Source organism: Pantherophis guttatus, chromosome 1 (genome assembly GCF_059756535.1).
Source record: "Pantherophis guttatus breed Tessera chromosome 1, ASM5975653v1, whole genome shotgun sequence".
NCBI lineage: Eukaryota > Metazoa > Chordata > Lepidosauria > Squamata > Colubridae > Pantherophis > Pantherophis guttatus.
This window is the reverse complement of record NC_142063.1, coordinates 26254841-26274203: the sequence shown is the minus strand read 5'-3', so window position 1 is coordinate 26274203 and position 19363 is coordinate 26254841. Positions and strand designations below refer to the sequence as shown.

Genomic DNA, 19363 nt, shown 5'->3' with positions numbered 1-19363 from the left:
CAATTTTTTTTTTTATTTGATTTATATGCCACCCTTCTCCGGAGACTCAGGGCGGCTTACAATGCGCTAAGCAATAGCCTTCATTCTTTTGTATATTTATACAAAGTCAGCTTATTGCCCCCACAACTGGCTCCTCAATTTACCTACCTTAGAAAGGATGGAAGGCTGAGTCAACCTTACCATTTCTCAAATGCTGCTATCTAAACCTACAGTCCTACTATTTTTTCAACAATCTCATAGCATTTATGACTTGACACATTTTTCTTTGGCCACTGACATTGATAGAACTTGTTTCAATTCTACTTGTTTTTATAATTAAGCCTGTAATTTAATTCCCTATATGTATTAACCTATTCCATTCCATAAGATCAGAGCAATTTAGTTCAGATCTATTGTATCCTTCTTCTTAGTGTCATTGATCATTTATTCACTGTCCATCATGGCTTTAGTCCATCAACGTTTTCACAAAGCATTTTACTATTAAATAAAACTACATTGTGAGATTTATCACATCTAACAGAATAACACAGTAGGAAGGGACCTTGGAGGTCTTCTAGTCCAAACTCAAAGCTCAAGCAGGAGACTCTATACCAGTGATGGCTAACCTTTTTGCTATCGCGTGCCAGGAGGACGGGCAGGGGGGTCGCACGTGCACGTGCCCGCACCCATAATTCTATGCACCCCACCCCCACGCATGCATCCATGACCCCACACTCCCCCCCACACTCCTGGCACACGATGGCCTGGTAGGCCCATTTTTCTCTCTCACCTGGCTCCAGAGCCTCTCTATGAGTCTGGGGTGGGCAAAAACTGCCTTCCCCACCCCCACCTTTGGAGGCCTGCTGGAGGCCAGAAACGGCCCGTTTCCCAACTTCCGGTTGGACAGGAAGTGACTTTTTGCTGTCCCCAGCCTTCAGAGACGCCTAGAGGCGCTCTGGAGCCAGGTGAGAGAGAAAAACACGCCTTCCCCACCCCCCATCCCCAGGCCCTCTGGAGGCAGGAAACAGCCTGTTTCCCTACTTCTAGTGGGCCCAGAAGGCCCAAAAATCAGCTGGCTGGCGCATGCATGCGTGCTAGAGCTGGGCTCGCGTGCCCACTGATATGGCTACGTGTGCCACCTGTGGCACGCACGCCATAGGTTCGCCATCATGGCCCTATACCATTCCAGACAAATGGCTGTCCAGTCTCTTCTTAAAAGCCTCCAGTTATGGTGCAACCACAACTTCTGAAGGCAAACTGTTCCATTGGTTAATTGTTCTCAGTGTTAGGAAATGTTTCCTTAGTTCTAGGTTGCTTCTCTCTTTGGTTAGTTTCCATCCATCTTTCCTTGTCTTGCCTTCTGGAGCTTTGGAAAGTAAGTTGACCCCCTCTTCTTTGTGTTCTATAAGCCCCATATAAAGATAGTATTCATCAGCTAAGTCACATTCTGGCTAGTATACCACAAATAAAAATGAAGCAGATTTTTCATGTTTATCTTTGCAAACCAGGATATCTAATCTAGAGACTATATTGCAATCCAACATATTTTTGGCAACATCCCACCAACTGAGGAGGTTCATATAGTGTGCTGGCATATTCTCAGGTTATGAACTCGCTAATTTCTTCCTTAAAAGATACATAACTATCCATACAAGTGAACATTTTAAGTCTTTACAAATGAGACATATGAAAGTCCAAATTATCTTCTACTAACATCCTTGAAGGAGAGACTCCATCCTTAAATTCATATCTCTTTATATGCTTATATACATATGACTTTACCAAATACACAGATTTTGAACATTATGTCCTTAAGAAAGTTGTAGAAAAAGTCTTTTGGTGGCCAGAGACTGCACTTAAAATTTTATGGAAGAGCCATGAGTCAGAGCAGAGATGTATGTCCCCAAACAGTAAGTACTGTGCTTGCATAATCCCCAAGCTATTTATCTGAAATTTAACAGGATTGATCCATTCCACAGGGAAATGCCTACAAACCATGGCAAGAAATGAACATTTGCATTTTTAAAAAAATATATTTAAAGATGTCTGAAATCATTCATGTGACACTACAGCACTTTCAAATTTCATCTGACACAGAATATTAGGTTCAGAGATTCAGGCTTACAAACTGAATTAGATTTTACACCCGAGTCAAGATTTCCTTCTGCAACATTTTAAAAAAGAAAACTTTCTTGAATGCATCTTTTATAACATTATAGAAAATCAAAGTCTCTGAACTTTTTGATATATCCAAACCATAAAATCTACAGTCTAAGCATTACTGAAACGATGGCAGAAATGGCGGAATACTGGGGTGATTGTTTAATTCAAATCGTCACAATCAGTGACAGAGCTATTTGTGAAGAAGAGGTATGTGGCTAGTTTAGCCAAAAGAATCCTCTCACTTCAAAGGCAGTCGATTTCGGCATACAGTTTTGAGAAGTCAAAAAGGGACAATTGTCTTTTTTAAACCTTTTTTTTCCCTTCATAAAATCGTTAAGACAATGTTTGTTAAAGCTGCAACTCCTTGATCTAATTTTTTTTATTTAGCAATAGCAATAGCATTTAGACTTATATACCTCTTCACAGTGCTTTCCAGCCCTCTCTGAATGGTTTACAGAGATTGCATATTGCCCCCAACAATCTAGGTCCTCATTTTATTGACCTCGGAAGGCTGAGACAACTTTGAGCTGGACAGGGTCAAATTCCTGGCAGTTGGAATGCAGAAGTACCCTGCAATTCTACTGCATTCTAACAACTGCGCCACCTCAGCTCCTGTTGTTTCTATCCCACCTTTATTACTATTTATTTTAATAAATAATTCACGGCAGTGAACATATGCAATACTCCTTCCTCCTTCTAGTTACCCAGCTGGCTTTCAGGAGAAATTAATAATATTCTTGATTAGAAGCATTCACAAGTTGCAGAACAGTTGAATGATATCAAAATGTTGGGCACTACTGGGCAAACCCCCATCCTTTAAAAATATGGGGTCACACACATTGCACATATGTAAGAAAGGGCTTAATTTGATTGCCCAGTGGAGCCCACAATGTTGAGCTTGTTGACTCCACTGTAGGAGAAGAGGAGTCATTAAGTGTTCTGAATCCAAGCTTCCCATTTTATCAAAGAACTTTTTTAAAAAAAAATAGAGCTGATGTTGTAGTGTCTGAGGAAATAATTGGGAGGTAGAAGACTGACTAAAGAGATCCATGAACACTTTTTCTCACTTGTTTTCTTTGCTAGAAAACAAAGACACAGTGACAATCTTGAAAGCTATATAACATGCTATTTAATAATCTCTGTCTTTGGGCCCCTGAGAGCTGTCTTCAAGCATCTACACCAAGCAGTCTTCCAATATGCTCCAGTTTTTCTCTCTGATCTTAGAAAGGCATTCCTGGTGGCATAAGAAGGGAGGCATTTATACCCAGGGGGACATAACTTCTGAGATGAGGCTTTTGATGCTGATACTCATGATATGCCATCCCATTTGTTTTACAGATGGGATGTATAATATTTTCTAGGCTGCGGTCCCCATCTGGCTTTTGAGTGATGTGCTTAGGGACCTTCTTCCAAAAAGCGACATATGGAAGTGAATTTGTGTTCAGCTAAAATTCAAAAAACACACCGGTGCATGCATGCATGCTCACACACACAAACACAAGCCAAATAAGTGGAAGGAATATAGCTTACATCTGAGTAATTATATAACTGCACTGTAAGTTCTGAGTTGAATTCATTGGCATATGGAAAGATGGATGATCTATGAGCATCTATTTATTTTTAGACTCCAAGACTTATCATTCCATGCAGCATGGTATAGTCAATGGTGAGGAACGTTGGGAGATAGCAATAGCAATAGCACTTAGACTTATACATACCTCTTCGCAGTGCTTTTACAGTCCTCTCTGAGCGGTTTACAGAGTCTGCGTATTGCCCCCAACAATCTGGGTTCTCATTTTACCAACCTCAGAAGAATGGAAGGCTGAGTCAAGGCTTGAGCCTGTCAGAATCAAACTTCTGGCAGTCAGCAGAATTAGCACAATACTGCATTCTAACCACTGCACCACCACGGCTCTTACAATATATAGTATATGTCTATGGAGATTCTCAATCATCCAGGTCATAGTTACCTCAAAGGTGCTTTTTTCAAAAGGCAACTGGATTAGAGAGATAGATAGAGAGGATCATTGGTTTGAAAGAGGGATAAAAGAGTCCATCTATGTTAGAATTGAAGAGCCCTTCCTCAACAAAAGGGGAGGAATTGACACCACCTATCTTTTGTCTGCAATGCAGTCCTTTCAGCAGTTCCAAAAAGATTCCACTATCATTTGAACTCTGATTCAGCTGATCATGAGGGCACAGATAAATTCCCAAGTGGCCACAACAGTTCTCAGAGAGACAATCCTTCCATTCCCCACCACCACCATCCTGTCAGTGCCTATCCTTTCATCCCCTCACCATCCAGTTGCAACTGATGAAGCCCCTTGGAGGAGAAGCAAAATATCTTCTTCCTCAAGGAAAAAAAACCAGTCCAATTGCCTTTTGAGAAAGAATCTTTGAGAGATACAGTATAGATCCCTTGAAGAACCACATTACCTTCAATTTCTTGGCACATCCCAGTTAGTTAAATCTGTTCTTTGTAATATTTGGACCTGTAATGTAATACTTACCTGCTCAAACACACTGAAGAATCCCATGGCAATCCTTGAGTTTGCAAAAGAACTTTGAACTTAATGTGATGCTCTACTTGCAGGTTTTCTTTTTCTTCTTTTTCTCTTCCAAAACAAGCAGCTATCTTGCTTGCAGAATGACTCACTTTAGTTTGTGTCACTTCTATGTGCAATTATGACTTTATTTTTCAGGACATTAATGCCTTGATTCATGCTCTATAGTGACAGATTGAAAAGAGAAGAGCAAAAGAAAAAAGATTACTCAAATTCACAACTGGGTTGTAAACACTTAGCGAAGTCCTGCTTTCATCTAGTATTTCATTTGAATTCTTTCACAGTCAACTTTCACTCTATCGCTTGAGTTTATATGGATTCACTGCCGCAAAGCAGGTGTTAGCCAAATATTGCCTCCTATCATCTCTTTAGCAGTACTGCAATCTCTCCATTTGGGGATCATAGAATCAAATCCTTTCTGAATATATTCTAGAATAAGTGGATTAATGTATATGATTAGTTTTCCACTTCAATGAGTTACCATCTTCCCTCAAAGCAATCAGTTCACTTTAAAGAATACAACTATGGTTATACTCAAAGAGATGCCACGAAAGGAACAAAGAATGGGGTTGGGAAACGTTTAAGAGTATGGTAGTACAAATGTTTTAAATAATAACTTAGAATGAAACAGTAGAAGACACTTCAGAGGAAAAGCTTCTGGTGCAGTCACATAAAATGCCTATTTATGGAGCCTTTTTAAGAAGTGAGCAATCTCCTTCTCCCTCTCCCGGACTATTACTACTACTATACTTCTACTTCTCTTCCTTTTCCTCTTCTTCCTCCCCTTCCTCTTCCTTCTCCTCCTCCTCTTGCTTCTTTCTTCTTCTTCTTCTTGCTTCTGCTTTTTCTGCTTCTCCTTCTCCTCCTCCTCCTCCTCTTTCTCTAATTCCTCTCACAAAGCAAGAAAAAAAGTACAATCAATCAGTGTACACAATATAGTTCCATCCTTTGGCATGTTTATTCCAACCTTGGCCTTCCCAAAATTAAGTGTGCTCTCCCACCTCTGAAAGGTTGCCCAAACCTACTTTCAGGGAAGGAATCAAGTGGCACCTGGACTCAACCAGGCCAGTGGAAGATCTCATTATCATTTCCCAGCCTCCTGAAATGGAAAACAGGGGGAATTAAAAGCTAATTAAGAATAATAAAAAGCAACATGACTAGGTTCACATAACATGCTGCAAGGGTTAGAGATTCCTAACATGCTGCAGTTAGAGGTTTCAGATATGAATTTTTCAGCTGTACTTGGAAATGCCAGAGACAGAACATAGAATGTTTTACACACAAAGCAAGAAGAGATCTTTTTATATTAAAAGTGAGCCACCTTTGATCCCTGTATAGGACCATTTAATTTGTATTGGCCATCAAATCCTCCTAGACAGGATGCATTATTATCTGGCCTATAAACCTTTAATTCTTAATAATACAATCCCCATTTTTAGCTTTCTTACCCCAACTCAATCATATCAAAAAAAAAAAAAAAAACCCCAACCTTTTTTTTCTCCCTCTGAAACACTAGAATCACGGAACCAGGCTTGCCAATTCCAACAGGGATAACTACAAGCTAAAAAGTTTCTCTAGACCTTGGAAGCTCAGACTGAGAGTTCTGTCACTTTCATCAATTCTTATTTTCCCATCATGACAACTATTGCTTGCTACTTTACCCACCGAGTGATTCTTGAACCTGGACCAAGGATGACAGAAGGCTCTCCAAAAGCTACCACTTCTGAGCTGTTACTCTTCACCTACATCCCTCTTGTGCTACTGGCATGAAACATATATATAACTAACCTCTGTTGAATTTGTTTTCTGTTCCTGTCAATCATCAGGAGTTGATTCTTGCTTGCCAACCCATCCATTTGGCTCTGGTTGCTGTGTTGCAAACAATATGAATATTGCAGCACTGAAGGTTAGCCATTAACGATAGTTTCTCTCAAAGCATCCAAGTTTGTCGACAAAGCAAATGTCACTCAGTGCAGTTCCCCACAATTTGGAGTCAGAAGAATGCCAAAAATGAAACGTTTCTCAGCAAATGAGAAGTAATTGTGTTAGCAAACACAGGGAGGCCTGTCTTGAATAACTGACTACATTTTCTCAAGGCAAATTATACAGGAAGCGAGTCGCTGATTATTCCTCTTAAATAAAGGAATGTAAGAGGGAAAAGAAAAAGATAAAATGGCAATGAAGTGAAGCTAAAGAGTGCTTTCAAAATAGCTTTGTGTAAATTAAATGTTGGCCCATGTGTGCTACTCAAGTTGGAGCATGCACATCATGAATTTATTTATTTGTTATTTATCAAATTTAGATACTGCCTATCCCATCTAAGAGTGACTTTGTGAGGTGTACAACTACAACATAAAAACCATAAAAAATACATCAACTAAAGGAGCCAGGTGAAAACAAAAATATTAGGGTCAAAAGGAAGGGATTGGGGAGAGGGGTGTTTCAAGGCACTAACCACCCCCAGGATTCTGCCCCACTCTGTGAGGCCCATGGGAATTGGCAGAGCCAAGTCATCCAACTCTTTCAAAGTTGCCAAGAAATGTATTTTGGAAACAATTCTGAGGCAACGTTCTGGTATACAATGTTTTACCTCACCAAAAAGCTGTCCCGCTATTAGGATCTAGCAAGAAGATTAGATTCTGGGATTGGATGGTCCTGCTTGCTCCTATTTTGGATCCCATCTGCTGAAGAATTTCAGTGGCAGAGTCTAAGGGAAGAGACTTCTATGCTGTGGCCCTCCCTTTGGAATGTTCTCTTCATGGGGATAAGATCAAACCTCACACTCCTGGCCTTCCATAAGAGCCTTAAAACCTGGTTCGGCTTGTTGGCCTGGGGCCCCGATAGGAGCCACTATTCTAGGGGTGGCTGATGAGGTAGAGAGAAGATCCCCACCCATCATCACCTCTCCTCTTGCTTTTTAGTCACTATTTCAGCTTTTTTTATAATTGCCTTGTGTTCACTGGTGAAATCAGTGATGGGTTTCAAATTTTTTTACTACCGGTTGTGTGGGCATGGCTTGGTGGGCGTGGCATGGCTTGGTGGGCATGGCTTGTTGGCGTGACAAGGGAAGGATACTATAAAATCTCCATTCCCACCCCACTCTAGGGGAAGGTTACTGCAAAATCCCCATTCCCTCCCGATCAGCTGGGACTTGGGAGGCAGAGAATAGATGGGGGTGGGACCAGTCAGAATTTTTACTACCGGTTCTCCGAACTACTCAAAATTTCCGCTACCGGTTCTCCAGAACTGGTCAGAACCTCCTGAAACCCACCTCTGGGTGAAATCCAATTTTTTTACTACCGGTTCTGTGGGCGTGGCTTCGTGGGTGTGGCGTGGCGTGGCTTGGTGGGTGTGGCAGGGGAAGGATACTGCAAAATCTCCATTCACATCCCACTCTGGGGCCAGCCAGAGATGGTATTTGCCGGTTCTCGGAACTGCTCAAAATTTCCACTACCGGTTCTCCAGAACCTGTCAGAACCTGCTGGATTTCACCCCTGCTTGTGTTGTCTTTTTATTATGTTGTAAGCTGCCCAGAGTTGTTGTAACAGTGAGATGGGTGTCGTATAAATTTAAGAAATAAACAATAAATATTTCTTGTAGGATAAGATTCCATACATTCTCTTTGTTTCCTTTGGATGAACAAGAATCAAATAAGATGAGGGCCTTGACAATGAAAGTTCTCTGTTCAAATCCTCACTCACCCCTACCAAGGATCATAGAAATACCCTTCTAAAACACTAAAAAATAAAAGCTCAAACAAAATAGTGTTTGTTTTTAATACATCAACTGTCTCCTTGTTATATATCTCCTAGGTTTTCTTTTTCTCTTCTTCTGTTCCTTGTAACAGCCAACTTGTATTCACTATCTGCTAAACATTCTGAAGTCCTTCTGGATATTTGGAACTCTTGCTGATCTACAGTATCCCTGTGTTCTTACTCCAATTGTTCCCTATCTACAACATTGTGGAATTTTTCCAAATGTGCTAATGTCTCTCTTTGGGGGATATAGCTTATAGTTTGGATCATGGTGACATCTTGTTCTAACATGGAAATGTAATTTACTGGTTGTCCTTCAATCAGTCATTCTGATGTCTACTTTTCTAGGATAAAAATGGGTTCATTATTATATGTACTGTATTACTCTGTTCCTTGAAAGAGGAGAGGTGTGTGTGTGTTTATGTATATATACATACATACACACATACATACATACATACATACACACACACATACATATACATGCAAGTCTTAGCGTATTCAGGTCTTTTCCCATCTAAGATTGAGAGTATCTTGGCGATGTTTCGACGAGGTCCCACTCGTCATGTTCAGGCTGGTGCCTTCGGCTTCATGCCTGTGCGAGCAAAGCATGATCGGAGCTGCCGTCTCTCTATAAATACTGGTGGGGAGGTGTGGGGTGCTGGCTTTGTTGCTGTGAGCAGGTTGGTTGCCTGTGTTGTTACATCTTGATTAGTTGATGGAGTTGATGTTTGCAGATTAGTCGGCTGTTTTGTAACATCCTGTGTGGGTGGGGTCCTTGATGTGTGCCCGTTAGTCTTTTGTGTTGTAACGACTTGGGTAATGGGCTGGGTAGTTGATGTATACATCCCCACCAGTATTTATAGAGAGACAGCAGCTCCGATCACGCTTTGCTCGCACAGGCATGAAGCCGAAGGCACCAGCCTGAAGATGATGAGTGGGACCTCGTCGAAACATCACCAAGATACTCTCAATCTTACACGGGAAAAGACCTGAATATGCCAAGACTTGCATACCTCTACCCGTGAAAAACTACGAAAACATACATATACATATACATATACATATACATATACATATACATATACATACATACACACACACACACACACACACACACACACATATATATATATTAAATAAAATAAATTCCTATATAAGTTGCCCACTGCCGAACTTTTTCCATCAATGATTAAATATATAGCTTTTGAATATTTGATAATATTGAAAGACGAGCTGTATTCTTGCTATTATTATGCTAATGCCATTATTATTCTTGTTTTTTTCCCTTATAACATATCCTAAACGCCTTATAATTGTATATTTCCTGCCTCTTACCAAGCACAACAAATTAAAAAAAAATCTATAAATAATTTTACATGTTTTGCTTTAAGGAAAATCTAAAAGGCACAATATTAGAAAATTTAGAATACCATTTGTTAAGATATGGGAATAATAATTTGAAATGTAAATAAGAGCTGGGAAGAAAATGTATTTGTATGTTTTTTTTTAAACTCTTAATTATTTAACAGTCTCTGCAACCCAAAGACTCTCCCAATGTAAATTATTATTCTGGTGGAATAAAGAAAGCTAAGCATAATCCGGAGAGAATTGTTGCAGGAAAGTACAGTGATTTCCACTCTGTTTCATTCCTTGAGGAATCCTAGGAATTGTTAAAGGATTATTTTTCACCTGGGCTAAATGGCTGGATGACTAGCTACAAAACAAAATAGAATTTATTCATGGTACTCTCCAAGTTTGGTGGTTTTTTTCTAGTTTCATTACCCAAACTAGGTAACATCATCAGTGCTAATTGGGAGTGGGGTTTGTTCTTGTTTTATATTCTAATGGCTTAATCTATCACTGTTGGTAGGACTTGGTTTGGTCTAAAAAAGTGACCGTTTGAAACTATGGTTAAGTCTGTTCACATGTTATGAAATTAAAGAGTTTTCACTGTGTCTTCTGACTGCTAGATGATCTTCATGGATGTGTTCCGCTAGTCTTATCCCAGTTTGTCCTACATTGCGATTGTTACAGTCATTACACTGTATGTTGTATTCACTCCTGGTTTTTTTCTTTTTTTCTTTTGAGGCTACTAAATCTTAGGATGTTTTGGAGGGCTTTAGTTGGTTTGTGGACTGTGCTGATGCCATATGGTTGTAATAGTCTATTAGCAGTTTCTGAGATGTTTTTGATGTATGGCAATGTTATCCTTTTTAGAATAGAATAGAATAGAATAGAATAGAATAGAATAGAATAGAATAGAATAGAATAGAATAGAATAGAATAGAATAGAATTCTTTATTGGCCAAGTGTGATTGGACACACAAGGAATTTGTCTTGGTGCATATGCTCTCAGTGTACATTAAAAGAAAAGATACATTCGTCAAGAATCATAAAGTACAACACTTAATGGTAGTCATAGGGAAATAGTCAATATAAATCTTAAGGATACCAGCAACAAGGTTACAGTCATACAGCCATAAGTGGGAGGAGATGGGTGATAGGAATGATGAGAAGATTAATAGTAGTGCAGACTTAGTAACTACTTTGACTAGTAACTAGTTGAGGGAATTATTTGTTTAGCAGAGTGATGGCGTTCGGGGAAAAACTGTTCTTGTGTCTAGTTGTTCTGGTGTGCAGTGCTCTATAGCATCATTTTGAGGGTAGGAGTTGAAACAGTTTATGTCCAGGATGCGAGGGGTCTGTAAATATTTTCACAGCCCTCTTTTTGACTCCTGCAGTATACAGGTCCTCAATGGAAGGCAGGTTGATAATAATTGTTTTTTTCTACAGTTCTAATTATCCTCTGAAGTCTCTATCTGTCTTGTTGGGTTGCAGAACCAAACCAGACAGTTATAGAGATGCAGATGACAGACTCAATAATTTCTCTGTAGATCTGTATCAGCAACTCCTTGGGCAGTTTGGGCAGTTTGCAATTTGAGTTGGTTGTGCTATATTGTGTTGAGTAATCAGGCCCTTTTTGATGAAGCTGGGATTGATGATCTGTTTTCTGACATTCAGAGTAGCTTCTGTTTGTTGGTGCTCAGCTAAATAATGTCCTTACACAGCTTCTCTTGTGGAAGATTCAGTTATTACTTTGGTAGGGAGCACTTGGTTGGTGTGGGTGGTTTTTCAGTAGACTTGTGTTTCTAATTTGCCATCACAGTCTCTGCTGATAAGGATATCCAGGAAGGGTAGAATCTTTTTCTTTTCTTCTTCCCTTGTGAATTTGGTTCCTTTGAAGATGTTGTTGATGATATCATGTGTATTCTCTAGCTGAGTGTGTTCTCTAGCCACTAGAATATAAAATGAGAGCAAACCCCACTCTGGACTAGCATTAATGATTTTACCTAGTTTGAGTAATGAAACGTCTGCAAAAAAACCCAGCCAAGCTCGGAGAATATCAAGGACCCTTCATTTCAACGCTGAGCTACAAATATTTCCTCTATCGGAATTTATAAGCCTAATAGTTGTCTGACCCTGATGGAATGGCACAAATAGTAGGAAAATCAGATACAAAACATCTATCAGTATGCAATTTTTTTTTTATTAATTTTAGGATCTTATCTTTTTCTTTTATAGCTCCAATGAATCCACATTTACGTAAGTATTGGAAATATCTTGTTGCTATATAAATTAAATTTAGATCTTTCTTACTATTTATACAGACTCTGTATAGAGTGCAAGGGGGAATAATATATCAGTATATTGTATAATATAAACTTGGGACTCCACAATATAAATTTTGAAAAGATATAAAGGAACAAAAGGAGAGATTGAAAAAAGAAAGAACAACAACAAAGCCCAGACAAGGGATGAATGAAAGCTCCAAACACTTCTTCAGATCCTTATTTTTCCTTTCATCTGGGGAGGAAGAGAAAGCTGGAAGCCACACTTTTAATATTTTTGGCCTACTAGAACAACAGGGAGTATGAACAATGATGTTATTATGTCAATCGAATGGATGGTATAGAATTTATTAATATTTAGGGATGGTCATGTAGAAGAAGAGTTTTAGATGATAAGAATGGTATTTAAAGCATCTGCTTTTCCCATTAATTCTCTCTAATAAGAAAAACCTATTTGGTTTCTGCAGCATTTTTGAAGTTTGTACCTTAAGTCTCTGCAAATAAGGCATCCACGTTGCCACTTTAGAATTTCTCCTTCCCTTACTCAAGTAAGAACATCTGTCTGTTCTTTTGGGATGCAAACATATTTCTAGGGGCCACATATACATTTTCAGAGACTAAGGCTGCCCATTACTAGATTAGGACTGAAAGCAAAAAATTGACCAGATATGTACCCTGTTTTCCCCAAAATAAGACCTATCCTGAAAATAAACATGTTTTTACGTGTGTACCTAATATAAGCCCTACCCCCAAAATAAGCCCTACTTAAGAGCCTACACAGCAGCTGCCCGCTCATTCTGTCTGGTTGCTCATTGTGCCGTGGCCACGAGGTGAGGCAGAGGGGAGGGAGCTGCCCCACACGCCCCGCTCTGGCTTACCTCAGGGCCCCTGCACCCAGGCCATCCATGCCTTGACACCTGCCTCGCAGTGGCAGCACTAGCAGCCCATATGGCTGCTGGCCCACTTCTTCTACTTGCTTGTGGCCAAAATGGAACAGGAAGCCAAGTGGTGTGTTAGGGTTAGGGCCACTCACATCCCAACACCTGCGAGGCTAGGCAGGTTTCAGGATGTGAGTGGCCTGGCTGTGAGTTATGAGGCAGGTGTCAGGATGTGAGGGCCCCTGAGGTAAGCTGGTGTGGGGTGTGTGGGGCAGCTCCACCCCCCACCTTGCAGTGGCAGCACTGGCATGCCGCACAGCCTCCTTCCCTGCCACAGGCAAGCAGAAGAAGTGGGCCTCCTGTACAGGGGGAAAATTAGACATCCCCGGAAAATAAGCCCTAGTGCTTATTTTGGGGCCCAAAAGAAAAGCAGCCCTGGTTTTATTTTCAGGGAAACACAGGTAGTTAGGATGACTGACAGCTCATGAAAGTTAACAAAGGACTTCCTTGCTCTATACTGTCTCCTTCCATATGTTTGATGAATCCAAAGGAAACATGGGAAATAACGAGAACCCCTGATCCATCTAGGCATAGTCTAAACTTGTTGGTTAAAAGATATAGAGCAGAGATAGACAATGTGTGTTCCTTCCAAATGTTTATCCCCAATTCCTATCAATTTTAGCCAGAATGGCCAGGGATAAGAAATGGTGGAATTTGCAAGACAATTTCCAAAAGACCATGTTGTCCATTCTCTCTTTGAAGTTATTATTAATGCATTTGCACTCACACAGAGGTTGCCTTGAGGCTAAGGCTAAGTTTTGCAAATATTCCTGAATTCAGGCAAAATCTCTGGCAAGCTCACAACTCTTTTTATATTTCCCCAATTATATCATCCCTACCGTTTCAATAGAAAGATAATTTAATACCGCTCTTCTCAGAAAAGCTACAATGGGTGCTGACTCCTTTAGCTGTCCAATAACTTTCCCATTCTAACCCAGTTTGGGGCCCACATCCCAAAACTAAATTTGACAATATTTATGAAGAGACTCATAGCAAACATTTCCCTGTTAGTTGTATTAAAATGCTTTCTTATCTCCCTTGATGCTACTGATCCAGCATGTTTCTAACCCAATTGTAGCACTTCAGTGATAGCTAAATTTTCATAGGCCTCAACTTTAAAGTTTAAAGTTTAAAAGTTTAAACTTTAAAAGTTTCATGCCTCAACTTTAAGAGAATTAACTTGGATTTCTGCTACTGTCACAAGTAGTTATGAAGCTTTAAGATTTTTATTGTTTTATTGATTATTTATTTTTAACCTTCTTGATCACTGTTTTATTGCTCGGAGCGGGGCTACTTAACAAATAATTCCATGTTTATAAAATCTAAACTGGAACATTGTGATTACAAAGTAGTTTTTTAAAGAAGAAGAAAGCTTAAAGCCTTTTTAAACTGGTAACTTGAAATGATTATTTGTATGAACATGTGATTGATCTGTTAACAGGAGAATTCCACTGTGGCTTCGAAGATGGCAACATTTGTTTATTCACCCAAGATGAAAAGGACAACTTTGATTGGACAAGACAAAACATTGTCCTTCGAGACACAAAATACACCCCAAACACTGGACCCAATGCTGACCGGTCAGGTTCCAAGGAAGGTAGAGTGTAACTCTCAGCTGGGTTTTGCGATGAAAAATAGGATATGCCTTTCAACAATCAATAATCTACTTCTGATTCTGCCCGTATATCAGACTCTTTAGTCTTCTTTGAGAACAAGCCAGAGATAAACCTGTATATCTGAGCCTAAGTTTTCCATTCTGTTCAAACTTAGAAACTATAGTTACATGCTTCAGAATGTGGACATTTACTAAAATAACATCAACTTCAAACTAAAGCTATTATGGCTGATCTCCAAAAAAAAAAAAAAAAAAACTAAGCAGGCTCAGGTATGGCTAATATTTGGATGGGATAGTTTAAAAAAATCTTGGAAATTGGCAATAGTGAAATACTTCCATATTAATGGTAAAGAAAGTATCTTATTATATTTGTATAGTGACCAAAATTTAAGAAAGAAATGTGAGTCTTTACCTTTTTAACATTTATTGATAAAGTGATTTTATTGATCTAACTTCTGAAGGGAGACTATTCCACAAAGTAGGCAGAATGTAGGAACATAGTATCTGTGGTCAACACATGCAACATCACACAAAAAATGAAGAATGATTGTCAGCTTTTCCAGGGGTTGTGTGAGTGTGATGGATTGATTCTGGTATGAAAAGGTGGTCTATAAGAACTTCATACATGAATAAAACATTAAAGAAAAAATATTTAAAATGGTAGATTCCCTTCTGTTTAATTTGTACCTATCTGAGCTTCCTGATTCTTTTCTATATTTTGTAAGTTCTGTTATATATAAGCTACATTGATTTAATATTAGCCATATAAATAGTAGTAGTCATACAAACATCTGCCCTTTACAGATCAACCTTTGAAACAGCTGTAGCAATTTGCTACAGGCAGCATCAGTTCATAATAGTATTTAGACTTATATACTGCTTTACAGTGCTTTACAGCCTTCTCTAAGTGGTTTACAGAGTCAGCATATTGCCCCCAGCAATCTGGCTCCTCATTTTACCCACATTGGAAGGATGGAAGGCTAAGTCAACCTTGAGCCTGGTGAGAATCAAACTGCCAAATTGCAGGCAGCCAGCAGTCAGCAGAAGTAGCCTGCAGTACTGCACTCTAACCAGTGCACCACTCATAATATTTCCAGGGTACTTGAAACCTGAGCTAAATAGCTTTGTGACCCAGTTTGAGGGTTTCCATAGGTATTGGGAAAAGTGCTGTACTAGTAAGTCTTCATTTTACTTATGTGCTTGTATTGTGAAGTCTGGGCACTGTTCCCCAGGCTCCAGAGAAAGATGTTTCTCCTTGTTAAATGTGGCATATCACCATTTCATGTTATTGTTTTTTCCCTTCTAGGATTTTTCATGTACATCGAAGCATCCAGTCCTAGAAAAGAAGGTGATAGAGCAAGACTCATTAGCCCAGTTTTTAGCATTCCTCCCAAAAACCCATATGGAACCACGAATACTGCGTATTGCTTCAGTTTTTATTACAACATGTATGGCCAACACATAGGTGAGTAACCATCATCTTTCATCACTGTTGCAAAATTTAAAAAAAGTTAAGAGAGTTTGTTCATTTTCTTAAGATAGCAATCAAACTACTGTCTGCATGTCTGAGTCCCAGCAACTCATCTGAATGCTAATGAACTTCAGGAAAAAAAAATCAGATTGTTATTGGGTCTGCTTCATCAGAGTCTGATTCAATTCAAGTCTCTACTGAATATTTCAAAATTGGCCTTTGATTCTAGATGTGCGATACATATGAATTCAATACATATACCTTCTCATAATATGCTTTTCTGTGATCTAAAGTCCAAACAGCTCTAGCATAAGAAGTACCACATTATCACTGTAGCCTACAATACTTGGTTAATGATCCTCCTAATTACCCCAAATTTCTCCAGACCTTTCCCAAATGCGGAAATCAAATTTCTTTATTTGGGGGAAGGTTTGAGGGTTTTAAAGGAAAATTAGGGCTGTAAGTCTTAGGGAAATTTAAGGGAACTTTGAGATCTTAGAAAACCCAATCTCCCTAACATTAATTGGTTTTTCCCAAAGAGTGAATGGCTTACAGAGCAAAATGTAATATTTTGCAAAGTTTAGGATGCCAATTTCAACCATCAAAAATGGAAAAAAGAGGTATATATGGATGTCTTAATTTTTAAAGTGCACCACCCCCACCCCCACCCCGCTGTAAGAAATTATTCATTCCTTTTTTCTAAGGCATTATTGAAGGATGTCACATCATTCCATCAAGCAAGTCTTCCACCAAATGCAACATACATTCATTAATTCATTCGTTCATTCATTTGTTCATTCAATTTATATGGCCATTACTCTCAAACAAGTGTCTCTCAGCAGCAAACAATCATAAATATCACAAGGCATTTGGCATTTTTTTTTTATTCTTTGCAAATGAATTGCAATCTGTATTATCAGACCAGGAACACCATCAGGTTTGACCAAAAACAATGTATATCCCATCAGAAATATTTCATTTTAGCTTTGGTTGGAGCCCCTCTTTCATCTTCTATAAGCTCAGTGTTTCTTCATTCAAGCTTGTTCAAAGATCCCTTTCAGACCTTGGCATCGTTGGGGCTGATGGACCACCATCATATAAATGAACATTCGGAGGGGAAATGAAAAATGTTGCTAAATGGGCATGTTCCTTTTAATGCATTTTTAGAGAATAGAACATTTCACTCCAAAATTGCCCAGATGGTCAGGTTGAGTCTTTATGCTTTCCTCAGATGTCCCCATAGATACGTTTGGTTGAAGGACATATTCTGTGGATATTGGAACTATTGGATGAAATTCTTTCTGATTTCAAAACGAAACAAACGACATCAACTGTTGGTTATGCTGCTATTGCTGCTGTTATTACATTTTCCAAACTCACATCTTATATATATATTAAAAAAAATGAGTTTATTATTATTATTGTTTATTGGTTCGATTTATATGCCGCCCTTCTCCAGAGATTCAGGGTGGCTTACAATGCATTAAGCAATAGCCTTCATACTTTATATACCTGCTTAGTAGAGCTTTTGGGCCCCCCTAAGCGGTGTTCTTTTTTATACAAAGTCATCTTATTGCCTCCACAATCCGGGTCCTCATTTTACCTATCTCAAAAGGATGGAAGGCTGAGTCAACCTTGAGCCTGGTGAGATTTGAACTTGTTGTAATTGCAGGCAGCTGGTGCTACTTAACAGCACTTTAGTCTGCTGCGCCATCAAGGCTCTGTCAACCTTCCCTAAATTAGCGCAACAGAAGTACTCCACTAAAATAGAAAAATGGAATAAATTGACACTAGAGTTGAGGCAAAGTCTTATTCACATGATGTAGGTAGAGACTGGAAACTTTTCTTTCCCTAAACTTTCATTAATATCGCTTAAGCTTTTGTGTTTTATGTCTCATACATTTTAGTGTTGTTTTTAATAGAGGTTTTCACTGTACCTTGTCAGCTGCCAAGACCCATTAAGGGAGTTGGTGTCATATAAATGTTTTACATAAATAAATATACACCCTGTAAAGAAATCAGGGCAGAGCTGATCACGGCAAACTAAAAAAAAATCCCTGGTGTGCAGCAGGATATTTGGGGATGGTATTATAACACAATGTCAAGGTACAGTTTATTCTGTATTTAAAAGATTTAAATTATATAATCAATGGTGAAAATTAACTTCTCCTGAGCTGACTGCATTTTTTCACATTCTGCCCACAACATAATTCTGTTTCGTTTTAGATGGGGGAGGGTGTTATTTAATATCATTAATTGTCTCACATTGCTGCTAAAAGCAATTAGAGGGAATAAAGGTCAATTAAAAATAAACCAAACAGAAATTAAAAAAAAAAAAACATAGCAGAAACTAGTTGCTGCATCAAGCCATAACACTGCAGAGTAATTCTCCATACATCATTCGTGATCATTCTAGGAAATTAAATGATGATCACAAACGACCAAAAGCACAACATGAAAAGGTGGTGGGAAATAGGCTGTTGCTGTCTCGCACTTGCCTCCTGCTGTATTAGAAAGTACATGGCTTTAAAAATAAGCCCGTCTCTTTTTAATCTCGGATATGAAAATGCATTTCACCTAAACACATTTTATGGTGCGTTCTGGAAATGTCTGCAAGCCCTCTTAAATGTGGGAGGGAAGCAATTCAGTCATTGAGAGGCTCTGTTGAAGGATGCCTTTCTTTACCAATCTGAGGGTGGGAACATGAATGGTCAAGAGGATTGTCTTGAAAATAAAATCAGTGGGCAGAAAGCCATTGAAATGTAGCCTTTGGAGATCTTTAACGTTCAGGACCAAAGAGTTGGATTTTTCCTGCCAATATATTCATGTCATTGAGAACTTTCATATCATATATACATTTGTAACTAAGGCTTTCCACCCCATGCTATTTTTTTTTTCAATACCTTGGTTGCATTTCTTATCATTAATAAGTTGAAGGTATCTCTCACGTCATACTCCCCAAAACAAGTATAGGAGGTAGTGGTGGGTTTCTACCAGTTCGCCCCGGTTCGAGCAAACCAGTAGTGGCGGCGGCAGGAGGCTCCGCCCACCCGCCCGGATGTCATCATGGATGCTCTGTGCATGCGCAAAAGATTCTGCAAATGCACAGAAGTGCTGCGCACGAGCAAAGCAAGTGAGCGCCCTCACAGTTCCGAACCAGTAGCGAAGGTAAGTAGAACCCACTACTGATAGGAGGCAGTTGACTATCAATGAAAATATAGCCTAAAACCAGACAGTGGATTAATT

General features: G+C 39.2%; 1 protein-coding gene across 3 annotated transcripts in view; it reads left to right on the top strand.

Moving 5' to 3' along the window:
* The window catches only part of MDGA2 (MAM domain containing glycosylphosphatidylinositol anchor 2), a 601160-nt gene that overhangs the window by 557556 nt on the left and 24241 nt on the right, over window positions 1–19363 (top strand). For 2 of the 3 annotated variants that reach the window (XM_034433314.2, XM_060693980.2), the window contains exons 12-14: window positions 12047–12067; window positions 14473–14628; window positions 15953–16111. In XM_034433314.2, the coding sequence (XP_034289205.2) occupies window positions 12047–12067; window positions 14473–14628; window positions 15953–16111 (336 nt within the window). The remainder of the gene's footprint in view (window positions 1–12046; window positions 12068–14472; window positions 14629–15952; window positions 16112–19363) is intronic. The other variant, XM_034433316.2, reaches the window with a different exon arrangement.